Source organism: Balaenoptera musculus, chromosome 1 (assembly GCF_009873245.2).
Source record: "Balaenoptera musculus isolate JJ_BM4_2016_0621 chromosome 1, mBalMus1.pri.v3, whole genome shotgun sequence".
Classification (NCBI taxonomy): Eukaryota; Metazoa; Chordata; class Mammalia; order Artiodactyla; family Balaenopteridae; genus Balaenoptera; species Balaenoptera musculus.
In genome coordinates, this window is record NC_045785.1 from 155,518,222 (window position 1) to 155,532,474 (window position 14,253).

A 14,253-nucleotide genomic window follows, 5' to 3' on the forward strand; every position below is an offset into this window, starting at 1 on the left:
CTGTTAGGTAAAACAGACCTAGAGCCTCGTGCATCCATTTCATCACTGCCCTGTGAGCAGCACTGAATACTGACCGTGATGTGCCTTCAGGAACCATGACCCAGAAAGGCTGTGCCATTCTCTGATGACCCATCTTCTCCCAGAGCCTGAACACCAGGAGGGTTTTGCCTGGCTCATAGAGCAAGAGGTCAGAATGGTTTGGTTTAGCTCTTTTCAAAGGTTTGTGAGTACACAAACCACCTGGGAATTTGGCTGCCAAGAATTCCTCCCATTCCTGTACATGTATGTTCATCCTGGAGTCTCTTGTCCCTCCAGTGATTGTGGCCTGGCCATGTGACTTTTTCAGACTAACAGAATGTAGCAAAGTAAAGTTCTGGGAGCCCAGGAATTAAGAGGTCTTGTAGTTTTCATTTTCACTCTCCTGGGATCCAGCTGCCTTATAAAAAGCTTGGGTTAGATTACTGAATGATGAGTGTCCACATGCAGAGAATGAGACGTGTCCAGCCCTCAGGCAGTCCAGCTTCAGCTACCCTCCCACCTAAACACAACTGCATAAGTAATCCCAGCCAGCACTACTGAAGCAAAAGAACTGTCAACCAAGTCACAGAATCATAGGAAATAATAATGACTACATTTTGGAGTTGTTTGTTATACCACAATAAAAAATTAAACAGAAACTACTGTTGCGAAAACTTAAAGCATGTGGCATTGTCTCTGGGAGACTGGGTGGTGGTAGGGGCTGGAATCTCATTCTGTTACTCAAGGCTGGAAGAACAGTGAAGAAATTGCTTTTGAGGCCTTGAGAAAGTAATGGTAGAAAGTTTGGCAACGCTACTGCCTGCTGTAAAGTAGGAGATAGAAAATATGACTAGTGGATTTGGAGATCTGGCTAAGGAGATTGTTCAGGCAGATTATCAATCAAAGTTTTGGTGGTATATGATAAGAAGAAACTATTTCATTTTCATGCAGAATTTTGAGAGAAATGTAGAAAATCTAGGACAGTCTCTCAATTGAGCAAAACATTCTCAAAATGAGAAATGGCCTCAGGGTAAAGATCAAATCAAAGCTGTGGCTGTACGATTCCATGTTGAACCTCTGAAGGATTAAAAGCAGGGTTGGGGGGGTGCCTCTCAAAAGGGCTCCTGGAAAATTCAAGGGTGAGTTTCCGAAGCATCTTGAGTCACAGTCCAAAGTAGAAAAAGACCCACCTGTGAGTTATTTGTGGTGTGGCCTTTTGCTAATAGAGTGGATTATAACTGGATACATAGAAAGTCTACAGAAGTTTTTAAGGGGTTGTTCCATTTTGGACTAAAAAAGGACAGAGATGGTTTAAAATGAAAAGAGGTCTCTGGGGCCTCAGGTTTCTACTGGTAGAAAGCCAACCAAGAAAATCAGTCTGAAGCAAACACAGGCTATTTCTTATGAAAAAGAAAAAACACAGAGGGTGGAGCAAAGAGTTTCTGAGAACAGCAGATTAGGAAAGCACCCCCAGAAAGCAGAACTAGATCCCAGTCTAGAGACATTCCCTGTTCTCCAAGTTCGGAAAACTGGTGATGTGTGCCAGGCTGGCTTTTAAAACTGCTGTGGGATCAATGACTAATTTGTGCTCTCTACTTCCCCCTTTTGAACAGAAGTATCTATCGTAGTTATCTCATCTCTATTTTGCCATTGTATGTTGGGAGTGTGCCTTGGGGGGCATGTATCTTGTCTTTTTAGTTCACAGGTTTCCAAATCAAGGGAAGCCCTCATGAGGAGTCCTAACCAGATCCTGTCCTGATGCAGATGAAGAGATCCTAGACTTTCAGCCTTTGCTGTAATGGGATACAAGTTTTGGGGGATGAGGAGTGCATTTTGTACGTGGGAGAGAGAGATGGATTGCTGTGGCCAGAGTGCACCGTGGTATATAATTTCCAAAGACGCCTGCCAATAATTCTCCAAATGGATGCTACCCCTCTCATCTTGGATTTGTGACTTGCTTTGACCAATAGAATAGGGTGGAAGCAACTGGGATTCTAGAGCTCAGGTCTTAAGAGGTCTCACAGTTTCTGCTTTTGCCCTTTTAGGATATAACCACAGGTAAAGAATTCAAGCTGCTTTACTGAATGATGATAGATACATACAGAGAGAGAGAAAAGTCCAGCCAGCCACTAGACATTCCAGCCATGTGAGGTAAGATGCTCATATGTGAGGAGTCATCTTGCACCCTCCAGCCCCAGGTAAGTCACCCCAGCCAACACTATTTAGATCAGAGACAAGTTCTCTGACAAATGCTGCCCAGAATCATGAATAAATAAATAATTGTTATTTTTAAAAACCACTAAGTTTTGGGATGATAAATGCTGCAATAAGTACCTGAAGCACCTGCTTCAGCAGAGGTAGAACAGTGCAGAACATAATTAGTAAAATTATCCAATTCTTCTTTAGTATAGCCTTTATGGGTTTTTTGTTTATTTGTACCTATTTTCTAATATCTTTTGACTTTAAAATAGTATAATTGAAGCAAATCAAAGCACCAATGAGGTAATGATTATAGGCTTAATGCCAACACATTTTGTATACAAACAGACAAATTAATTTTATCCTTGACTCCCCCATAGGACATTTAAGTATAGGCCAATGGTCATATACTTGATAGCTCAGTGCTATCACGGTTGTACCAACATAAAGAAAAACATGCTAAAGATTACCAGGATCGGGGTGGTGGTTGTGGTGGTGTGATGAATTGGGCGATTGGGATTGACATGTATACACTGATGTGTATAAAATTGATGACAAATAAGAACCTGCTGTATAAAAAAATAAATAAAATAAAATTCAAAAATTAAAAAAAAAGATTACCAGGATCATTTTCTTATCTCCAGGACATTCCATTCAGAAATCATTTAGATCATTTAGTCAGTTTTCTAAAGGCTGTTCTTATAACTAGTAAATTTCTTTTTCCTCTTCACTCAAATATGACAGAGTCAAGAATATACAGCTATACTGGGAAGTGTGACTCCACTATTAAAAAAGTTGGCTCTGAGCCACAAAGACAAATTAGGACAACAATTAACCAATTAAATGTCTCAGCAAGCAGTTACGGAATTAGAACTGTAAACATGCAGGTTGTGCAAAGCAGAATTCTGGGGTGTGCCATCAGTGGACACCACAAGACACCTCTGAAGTTGTCCGATACAGCAGTGCTGCATAGAGAGACTCTTGTTTGCACAGATGAGATGTGATTTTGCCCTTGAAAGCACGGCATTCTAGTAGAAGCTGAGCAACCTATGATTAACAATGACACATACATATAAATGTAATAATGGACATGAACTATGGGTATAGATAGACTGAAAAAATGAGCTTGAACTTGAGGAGTGGAAGCAAGAATACTGAGTATAAAATACACATAAGTAAAATCATCACACACATTAGAGGATGCAGCTTACCTGACATGCTGATGGATGACTGTGGTTGAGATCCCAATGGGAAGATACTATGTCAACAGACTTTTTGGCCATGCTGAGTAAATTCATCCAGCCTTGGAAAAGTGATAAGTGAAATGGTGCATTTTCTGAATAGGTAAGGCCGTCAGGAATATTTTCCACCAGGGCAATTCTTAGAAAAGATTTTGAAAAACAAACAAACAAAATCTAGTCAAATTTGAAGCCATAGATCTTTACACATGCATACAGAGACATCTGAAAAATACTCTTTACTCTTTCTGAATGTATATGTTCCTCATAATTTACATTTTTCAACAAAGGCCTTTAACATTTCCCCTATGCTAATCTACTGTGTTCTGAGAGTTTATGTTCAATTTCTCCTCAGTTAGCACTCATATTTCAGAAAATCATGGTATACGTCCCTAATGTCCAGTGTCAAACTAGCCTTGAGAAAACGTCCAGAGCTTCCTACACAAGCATCTTCATCTAGTAATAGCTCCAGTTTCTAGTACAATGTTGGACATATATTAGAACTAGTTTAGAAACTAAAATATTATTAGTTTTATTACTACTAGAAAATAAAAATAGTAAATGCTATTACTATTGCTTAAAACCTCTGTTAGTGGGGGCTTCCCTGGTGGCGCAGTGGTTGAGAATCTGCCTGCCAATGCAGGGGACATGGGTTCGAGCCCTGGTCTGGGAAGATCCCACATGCCGTGGAGCAACTGGGCCCGTGAGCCACAACTACTGAGTCTACGCGTCTGGAGCCTGTGCTCCGCAACAAGAGAGGCCGCGACAGTGAGAGGCCCGCGCACTGCGATGAAGAGTGGCCCCCGCTCGCCGCAACTAGAGGAAGCCCTCGCACAGAAACGAAGACCCAACACAGCCAAAAATAAATAAATAAATAAATAAAATTTATTTTAAAAAAACAAAAAAACCAAAACCTCTGTTAGTGCTTCCCAGCCTAAGGCATAAAATGATACTAAGAAGGAAATTTAAAAACTGGCCTGTTGCAGGGCTTTATTAAAGTTGGAGATAGGGAACATATAAAATCATAGTAATAACCAAGCCCTAAATAAACTACAATCAGCAATATCCTAATAAATGTGTCTTCTCTTTTTATACTTCCTTATTTACTGACAACATATACACTGTGGCTTGCGTTGGTGCTGCAGCTAAGGCTGTGTGGTTTTCACTTCTGAGTTAGCCAGGTGACACATAACATTTTAGTTTTTTAAATTTATTTTTATTTTTTAAATTTTATTTATTTATTTATTTTTATTTTATTTTATTATTATTTTAAAGTTCAATATCTTAGTTCCCTGATGAGGGAATGAACCTGGGCCCTCAGCAGTGAAAGCTCAGAGTCCTAACCACTAGACTACCAGGGAATTCCCTGACTTTTCTTTTTATAAATTTATTTATTTATTTATTTTTGGATGCATTGGGTCTTTGTTGCTGCATGTGGGCTTTCTCTAGTTGCGACGAGAGGGGGCTACTCTTCATTGTGGTGCGCAGGCTTCTCATTGTGGTGGCTTCTCTTGTTGCAGAGCACGGACTCTAGGCATGCGGGCTTCAGTAGTTGTGGCACGTGGGCTCAGTAATTGTGGCTCACGGGATCCAGAGCACAGGTTCAGTAGTTGTGGCGCATGGGCTTAGTTGCTCCGCGGCATGTGGGATCTTCCTGGACCAGGGCTCGAACCCATGTCCCTTGCATTGGCAGGTGGATTTTTAACCACTGTGCCACCAGGGAAGTCCCGATAACATTTCAATGAAGGAATAAACAGTTTTTTTTCCAGTTTAAGAAATGCAAATTCTCCTGTAACTCTTGACAGGAAACTCCAAACTCTTATGAAGATAGGGTTAGGGTTAGGGTGTAAGCCTTTCTAGAACAGAGATCTTCTTATTCAAAGCTATGCATCCCTAGTGCTGGATACATAATTAGGGCTCAAGAAGTACTTGTAGAATGAATTTCAGCTTCTAATACAGAATCCAGAACTTCTCACTAAAACTGTTAACTGTTTATTTTAATGAGACTTGTTCCATTTAGCCAATTTTAGAAACAAAAACAATACTCTTAGTAATATGTTTGTGTATTTGATGAATATCATAGCCAAAATGGGGTTGAGTATATGTCTTAGAGACATTCACAATTTTAGGGTCCAATCATCCAACTACTACCCACAACAGAATTAAATCTTGTTGAGACCTTGAGCACAGGACAAGCAAGTCATTTACTGTACATAATACAGAAATGACTACGACAAAACTCCCTAGTCCTCTGGAATTTATAATCTAGTGAAAGAGCCAGTCTCATACGTAATGATTTAAATAGGAGGTAGGCTCTAAGAAATGGCAAAACAAGAGTAAGAATTAATTAGATGGATAATGCACCATCTAAAGTACCACTGGAGCATGAGCAGCAAGGAAAAAATAATTAGGTTGGGAGCATCTGGAACTGGAGAAAGTGGGACTTGAAATGAATCTTCAAAGATATAATTTTTATGGGTCAGCTGGAAGAGAAAGATATTCTAGGTGTATTTGGATACTTGAGAGTTGGTAGGCCAAGGGAAGTGTGAGGTAAGAGAGTTATGGCAGGAGCTTGCCATGGTGGAGAAGACGGGCAGTGTCTGTAGGGACCACACTGTAGAGGCTGTGAAACAGGAAGAGAAGTTTGGACTTAATTTTGATGCTTTTGAGAGCAACCAAGTACATTTTAGGGGTCTAACTCCGACAGAACACATGTATACTACTGGAAGGGAGATGACAATCAGTAGAGGGTAGAGGGTCCATTAAAACTGACGAGGAACACGGGAAAGGAGTGAGCATTGAGAGAGATAATCAAGGGGAAAAAAAAAGAAGAGAAAATGAGCCCAAAGCCTAATGTGGTGGGAATGCCTACATTTTTCTGGTTGGTAGAGTGTGAAACAGATGAGAAGATTCAGAAGGGACCAAAAGAGAAGCAGGAAGACAAGAGAGGTCCAGGAGAATGCAGTGTTTGGGAAACCAAGGAGAGAGAGGGTCAAAAAGGTGGAGAGAGGGGATTTTTTTAATCTACTGCAAAACCTTTGAAGGCAACAGACAGAGGTTGAAGTTGGATATTTTAATTCTATCCACATTTAAAGTCCAATTATCTATGTAAATAGAAGGTAGACATAGCATGAAGAAATGATCCCAAATAATCAGCAGTTTTAGCCTCTCCTACGACTAAGGAATACGTTTAAAAATCAAACAAAAAAAGAATCCGAACAAACAAAACAAAAATAGAACTAGTTTCAATTTTACACCTCTAGGGTCAGCTAGGGTCTGTGGCCCCTGTCCAGCAGGAAGAAGTTTCAGAAGAAAATACTTCTGGCCCTTGACCCCTTAAGAATAAGGGTGCAGAGTCTCTTAGTGGGGAATGAGACAGGCTGGGACTTGGGACCATTTGCTGCAGTGCTGCAATGCTTGTATCTGGACACACCTCTCCTTGAGCAACAAAATACAAATAAACTATATGGGACTAAAAATAACTGTGTTCATGTGCAGTTGGGGCAAATTCTGGACAAATGATACAAAGAGACCAAAAAACCCAACTGCCACTTCTGAAGAGCCTGGAGTAGAGCAAAAACAGGGTGTTGGGAGCAAAAGCAGGGTACTGAGCATGCCCCCTGCACTCAACACCACCAGAGGGGTGGGCAAAACACCTAAGCCACCCCTCTGGCCCAATGCCTGGACACACCCCTACCCTCACCCCATATAAGGAACAAGCTCGCCCCCCCCTCAGAGAGCAAGTGAGTGAGCAGGGGAACCTGTTGCCTGTTCTTGCTCCCCGCTGCTGCAGCAGGGGCCCAATAAAGCCTTGCCTGAAAAAAAAAAAGAATTTTCATACCATGGTACGATAACTATTGCTGATATCTCCAAGTATTTATCACTACTTTGAAATTATGGTAGTCATCAGATCTTGTTATTTCATGAATAAGTAGAGCAGAATATACATTACTATATCACAAATTTGTTTTTTAATATTTTTGATAACTTTATTTCAACATTACTGGTTTTCTTTGCAATCCTATGTATTTCAATTTATGCATTTAAAACATTATTCAAGGAAGGAGTCCATTGGCTTCATCAGACTGCCAATAGGGTCTGTGGCACAAAGAAGTTAAGAAGTACTCATCAGATGGATAATATATCTATTCCTTTTTTTTCTACTTCACACGCATTCTTATAAGATTTTTTTCCATTATTGACACCTTAGAAGTAGGTAAGATTATCAAGAGAGATTTTCAAGAGAAGAGAACTGGGTTGAAGCCTAATATGGAAAATATCTAATCGCTTCTGGTTGGTAGAGAAAGTGGGGCAGGTGAAGAAGACAGAAGAAAGTACTGGAAAGATTGGAAGAGAAGAAGAAGAGTGAAATTCCCTGGAAGCCAAAGAAGACCAAATTTATCATTACTTGGATTTTTATTAAACAGAAAAGTAAATTAGGAATTTATACTAAAAATAGAGACACCACCAAAGGTCTGGAGACCACACCTATGTTTGGTAATGAATTCTGGGGAAACCCTGCTCACCTCCTCACTTTCCTCCTTTCTCATTTTACCTGGAGATCTTGATTGCTCCTTTTGTAACACAACGCTTGTTTCCTATGCCCTGCTAAAAAAGGCCTTTAGAAATCAGTCTTGAAATGACTTGACTTATTTCTGTGACCTATCATTTTATTTCCTTTAACAAGCAACAGCTAGCTACACTGCAGGGGCCTGATTTAATTAGTATACATGCAGAGCTCATTTCCATGGATAGCAGCCCTTGTTATACTCTTCTTTCTCAAGCAAGGAAAAAAGTAGGCAGAATTCATTAAAATTAACCTTTGGGCAAATTTCTGGAATGCCTGCATGCCTTTTTTCAGTTTTGTTTTTTCTTTTGGATCCAAGATCCAATCAATGTTTACTTGTTGCACTTAGTTGTCATATCTAGGAGAGTTCCCTAGCCTATTCCTGTTTTATTTGTTTACCAAGATGTCAACAATTCCGAAGAGCCCAGGTCAGTTGCTTTGCTAAATACTCCTGGATTTGATTTGCTTGGTTGTTGCCTCATAATTAGATTTAGGATAAGTATTTTTGGTAGGAACAGTACATAGGTAATGTGTCCTTCAAAGTGCATCATATGAGGTGTCACATGATAGTGGGTTGTCCCACTACTGGTGATGTTAAGTTTGGTCACTTGGTTAAGGGGGTATGTCAGATTTTTCAATTGAGCAGTACCTTCCTTCCCTCTATAATTAACAAATGATTTGTGCAGACGTATTTTCAGATGGCATGAATATTCCCTAACATTTCACTCACTGATTTGGCTTCTATGCATTTATGATTCTTAACTGAATCTATTTTTATTATACTTATAATTTTCTATCATTTCTTTTATATGTGTTCATTGGTAATATTTTGTAAGGAAAATCTTTTTCTTCTCCCATTATAATTTTTACATTTTTTAAGATATTATTTTATCAGTATGGATTCTTTTTTTTATTTCAAAATGTTATCATCTACTTTGTGATGCCCAAATTGTTGCATATATTGCCAGTGGAGGCCCATGAAAGTTGTCTCCTGTGTCCTTTTGATATGTTTCTTTCAGTTTTTGAATACTTTCTTATTTTTTGTCACCAGATGTTTCAATTACATTAACTTCTAAACCAACTTTCAAAGACAACTGCAGAGAACATGATGGCAAGTTTGAGTTGACAACAGCAGATCCCTGTTTGTATAAATCCAGAAAGTTCAGACTAAAGCCTCATTAATTCCTGGTCTATAATTGTATTAAGTGAAGAACAACTATGCTTTTCTTTATGGAGAGAGGCAGTATAGCAGTAGAAATATTATTATTGTAGCTAGGATCCTTTCTTTGTATATTAAAGTTTAAAAGTACTTTCACAGGTAATATACACATCATCATCAACAAGAAACACAGTGAAATAGGCATGATTTCAATTTTGGAGGCAAAGAGAGCAAGGCTCCCAGTGGCCAGGTGTCACCCAGATGGATAGAGTGCTACAGAGCAGGGATTTAAATTCAGGTTTGTCTGAGTTCATGTGCATTTCACAACACTAGGCTAGGTCCTGGTCTTATCTGAGAAGGTTCTCTACATACTTTGGGTCTATGGAGGGAACAGGTAGAGTGATGCTGAAGAGCAGAACCTGCTGCACTAGAGGGAAGGTCAGCTTGGATTGAGCTCTGAACTTTGGAGAAGAGGGGAAGGTGCTCCTCACTCTACTCTCCACTCCGTCCATGTCAGCAAGGACATCTACAGTGACAGCAAGACACACTTGTCCTTGCCTCAGTGCTTCTTGATACTGGCCTAGAAAGGAAGAAACCATCAGAGGAGAAAGGAGCCCAGAGAGGATGAAGACAAAAGAAGTAAGAGAAGGTACAACTCGATGCATCTACCTTTTGATATTTTACCAATATAAAACATGAACAAAGAAGTAGGAGTTCATGGATGAAAAGACCATGACACTGTCCTCAGAGGGCTAAAACACACAGTAGGAAGCCAGATGATTGAAAACAAATAGCTAAAATGCAAAAGTTCTTATGGAAAAACATCTGCATTCAAGGCAGTTATTACCCTCTGACATCTGGCAAAATAGTAATTACACTATTACCATTAATACTTTAACTGAACAATATTTATTGAGTACTTATTTTGTGTCAGGCACTATGTTAAGAAGATTCACTGACTACGTTAATTAATGTTTACAAGAATTCATAGAAGCAGGTACTATAACTATTCCCATTTTAGGGATGAGGAAACTGAGACATAAAGGAGTTTAAGTAATGTGTCCAAGTGCTAGTGAGTGATGGAGCCCAGATTGAAGCCTGGGTAGTATGATTGTTGACTATATCCTCTTAACCACTATGCTCCACTGTCACTTCCAATTTTTAAAGCAAAGAATGCAGGCAGAGGTACAAAATGCAATTTTCTTCCCATATTCTCAATGTATCTTTGATAAATCAGGTGCATAAATACCCTGGGGGATAGACAGAGTCCCTTTCTGTTAGGATTTATTTTCTCACTGTCAGTTTTTCATTTGTGGGTTTTTGGTTTTTCCATTTGCTTGTTTGTTATTTTACAAAAGAAAATCTTCTTCAACCATAATTTAAAAAAAATTTTTATTTTATATGGAAGTATAGTTGATTTACAATATTATGTTAATTTCAGGTGTGCAGCAAAATGATTCACTTACACACACATATATATATATATATATATATATATATATATCCATTCTTTTTCAAATTATTTTCCATTTAGGATATTATAGAATATTGAGCAGAGTTCCCTGTGCTATACAGTAGGCCCTTGTTGGTTACCTACTTTAAATACAGTAGTGTAAATATGTTAATCCCAACCTCCTAATGTATCCCTCCCCACCCCAACTTTTCCCTTTGGTAACCATAAGTTTGTTTTCTAAGGCTGTGAGTCTGTTTCTGTTCTGTAAATAGGTTCATTTATATCATTTTTTTAGATTCCACATATAAACAAAATATGATATTTATCTTTCTCTGTCTGACTTACTTCACTTGGTATGATAATCTCTAGGTCCATCCATGCTGCTGCAAATGGCATTGTTTCATTCTTTCTTATGTCTGAGTAATATTCCATTGTATATATGTACCATATCTTCTATATCCATTCCTCTGTTGATGGACATTTAGGATGCTTCCATGTCCTGGCCACTGTAAATAGTGATGCAATGAACACTGGGGTGAATGCATCTTTTTGAATTATGATGTTCTGTGGATATATGCCCAGGAGTGGGAATGCTAGATCATATGGTACCTCTATTTTTAGTTTTTTAAGGAACTTCTATACTGTTCTCCATAGTGGCTGTACCAATTTACATTCCCACACACAGTGTAGGAGGGTTCCATTTTCTCTACACCCTCTCCAGCATTTATTGTTTGTAGATTTTTTGATGATGGCCATTCTGACCAGTGTGAGGTGATACCTCATTGTAGATTTGATATGAATTTCTCTAGTAATTAGTGATGTTGAGCATCTCTTCATGTGCTTTTTGGCCAGCTGTATGTCTTCTTTGGAGAAATGTCTATTTAGATCTTCTGCACATTTTTTGATTGAGTTGTTTGTGTTTAGTTTGTTATTGAGCTGCATGAGCTCTTTGTATGTTTTGGAGGTTAATCCCTTGTTGGTTGCTTTGTTTGCAAATATTTCCTCCTATTCTGAGGGTTGCCTTTTAATTTTTTTAATGGTTTCCTTTGCTATGCAAAAGATTTTAAGCTTAATTAGGTCCCATTTGTTTATTTTTGCTTTTATTTTCATTACTATAGGCGGTGGGTTAAAAAAGATCTTGCTTTGATTTATGTCAAAGAGTGTTCTGCCGATGTTTTTCTCTAAGAGTTTTATAGTATATGGCCTTATATTTAGATCTTTAATCCATTTTGAGTTTATTTCTGTGTATGGTGTTAGAGAATATCCTAATTTCATTCTTTTACATGTAGCTGTCCAGTTTTCCCAGCACCACTTATTGAAGAGACTGTCTTTTCTCCATTGTATATATTTGCCTCCTTCATCATAGATTAGTTGACCATAGGTGCATGGGTTTATCTCTGGGCTTTCTATCTTGTTCCATTGATCTATGTTTCTGTTTTTGTGCCAGTACCATATTGTCTTGATTAGTGTAGCTCTGTAGTATAGTCTGAAGTCATGGAGTCTGATTCCTCCAGCTCCGTTTTTTTCCCTCAAGACTGCTTTGGCTATTCGGGGTCCTTTGTGTCTCCATACAAATTTTAAGATGATTTGTTCTAGTTCTGTAAAAAACGCCATTGGTAATTTGATAGGGATTGCATTGAATCTGTAGATTGCTTTGGGTAGTATAGTCATTCTCACAATGTTGGTTATTCCAATCCAAGAACATGGTATATCTCTCCATCTGCTGGTATCATCTTTAATTTCTTTCATCACTGTCTTATAGTTTTCTGCATACAGGTCTTTTGTCTCCCTAGATAGGTTTATTCCTACGTATTTTATTCTTTTTGTTGCAATGGTAAATGGGAGTGTTTACTTAATTTCTCTTTCAGATATTTCATCATTAGTGTATAAGAATGCAAGAGATTTCTGTGCATTAATTTTGTATTCTGCAACTTTACCAAATTCATTGATTAGCTCTAGTAGTTTTCTGGTGGCATTTTTAGGATTCTCTATGTAGAGTATCACGTCATCTGCAAACAGTGACAGTTTTACTTCTTCTTTTCCATTTGTATTCCTTTTATTTCTTTTTCTTCTCTGATTGCCATGGCTAGGACTTCCAAAACTATGTTGAATAATAGTGGTGAGAGTGGACATCCTTCTCTAGTTCCTGATCTTAGAGGAAGTGCTTTCAGTTTTTCACCATTGAGAATGATGGTTGCTGTGGGTTTGTCATATATGGCCTTTATTATGTTGAGGTAGGTTCCCTCTATGCCCACTTTCTGGAGAGTTTTTATCATAAATGGGTGTTGAATTTTGTCAAAAGCTTTTTCTGCATCTATTGAGATGATCATATGGTTTTTATTCTTCAGTTTGTTAATATGGTGTATCACATTGATTGATTTGCGTATATTGAAGAATCCTTGCATCCCTGGGATAAATCTCACTTGATCGTGGTGTATGATCCTTTTAATGTGTTGTTGGATTGTTTGCTAGTATTTTGTTGAGGATTTTTGCATCCATATTCATCAGTGATATTGGTCTGTAATTTTCTTTTTTTGTAGTGTCTTTGTCTGGTTTTGGTATCAGGGTGATGGTGGCCTCATAGAATGAGTTTGGGAGTGTTCCTTTTTCTGCAATATTTTGGAAGAGTTTGAGAAGGATGAGTGTTAGTTCTTCTCTAAATGTTTGATAGAATTCACCTGTGAAGCCATCTGGTCCTGGACTTTTGTTTGTTGGAAGATTTTTAATCACAGTTTCAATTTCATTCCTTGTGATTGGTCTGTTCATATTTTCTGTTTCTTTCTGGTTCAGTCTTGGAAGGTTATAGCTTTCTAAGAATTTGTCCATTTCTTCCAGGTTGTCCATTTTATTGGCATAGAGTTGCTTGCAGTAGTCTCTTAGGATGCTTTGTATTTCTGCGGTGTCTGTTGTAACTTCTCCTTTTTCATTTCTAATTTTATTGATTTGAGTCCTCTCCCTCTTTTTCTTGATGAGTCTGGCTAATGGCTTATCAATTTTGTTTATCTTCTCAAAGAACTATCTTTTAGTTTTATTGATCTTTGATCTTTGCTATCATTTCCTTCATTTCTTTTTCATTTATTTCTGATCTGATCTTTATGACTTCTTTCCTTCTGCTAACTTTGGGGTTTTTTTGTTCTTCTTCCTATAATTGCTTTAGGTGTAAGGTTAGGTTGTTTATTTGAGATGTTTCTTGTTTCTTAAGGTAGGATTGTATTGCTATAAACTTCCCTCTTAGAACTGCTTTTGCTGCATCCCATAGGTTTTGGATCGTCGTGTTTTCATTGTCATTTGTCTCTAGGTATTTTTTGATTTCCTCTTTGATTTCTTCAGTGATCCCTTGGTTATTTAGTAATGTATTTCTTTGTCGCCATGTGTTTGTGTTTTTTACGTTTTTTTCCCTGTAATTCATTTCTAATCTCATAGAGTTGTGGCCAGAAAAGATGCTTGATATGATTTCAATTTTCTTAAATTTACTGAGGCTTGATTTGTGACTCAAGATGTGATCTATCCTGGAGAATGTTCTGTACGCACTTGAAAAGAAAGTGTAATCTGCTGTTTTTGGATGGAATGTCCTTTAAATATCAATTAAATCTATCTGGTCTATTGTGTCATTTAAGCT

The 14,253-nt window shown here is 38.1% G+C and overlaps 1 protein-coding gene across 1 annotated transcript in view; it reads right to left on the minus strand.

The window, feature by feature from the left end:
• PLD5 (phospholipase D family member 5) overlaps positions 1-14,253 on the minus strand; it is a 488,282-nt gene that overhangs the window by 212,567 nt on the left and 261,462 nt on the right. The window contains exon 3 of the mRNA XM_036835869.1: positions 3,429-3,597. Coding sequence (XP_036691764.1) covers positions 3,429-3,597 — 169 coding nt within the window. The remainder of the gene's footprint in view (positions 1-3,428; positions 3,598-14,253) is intronic.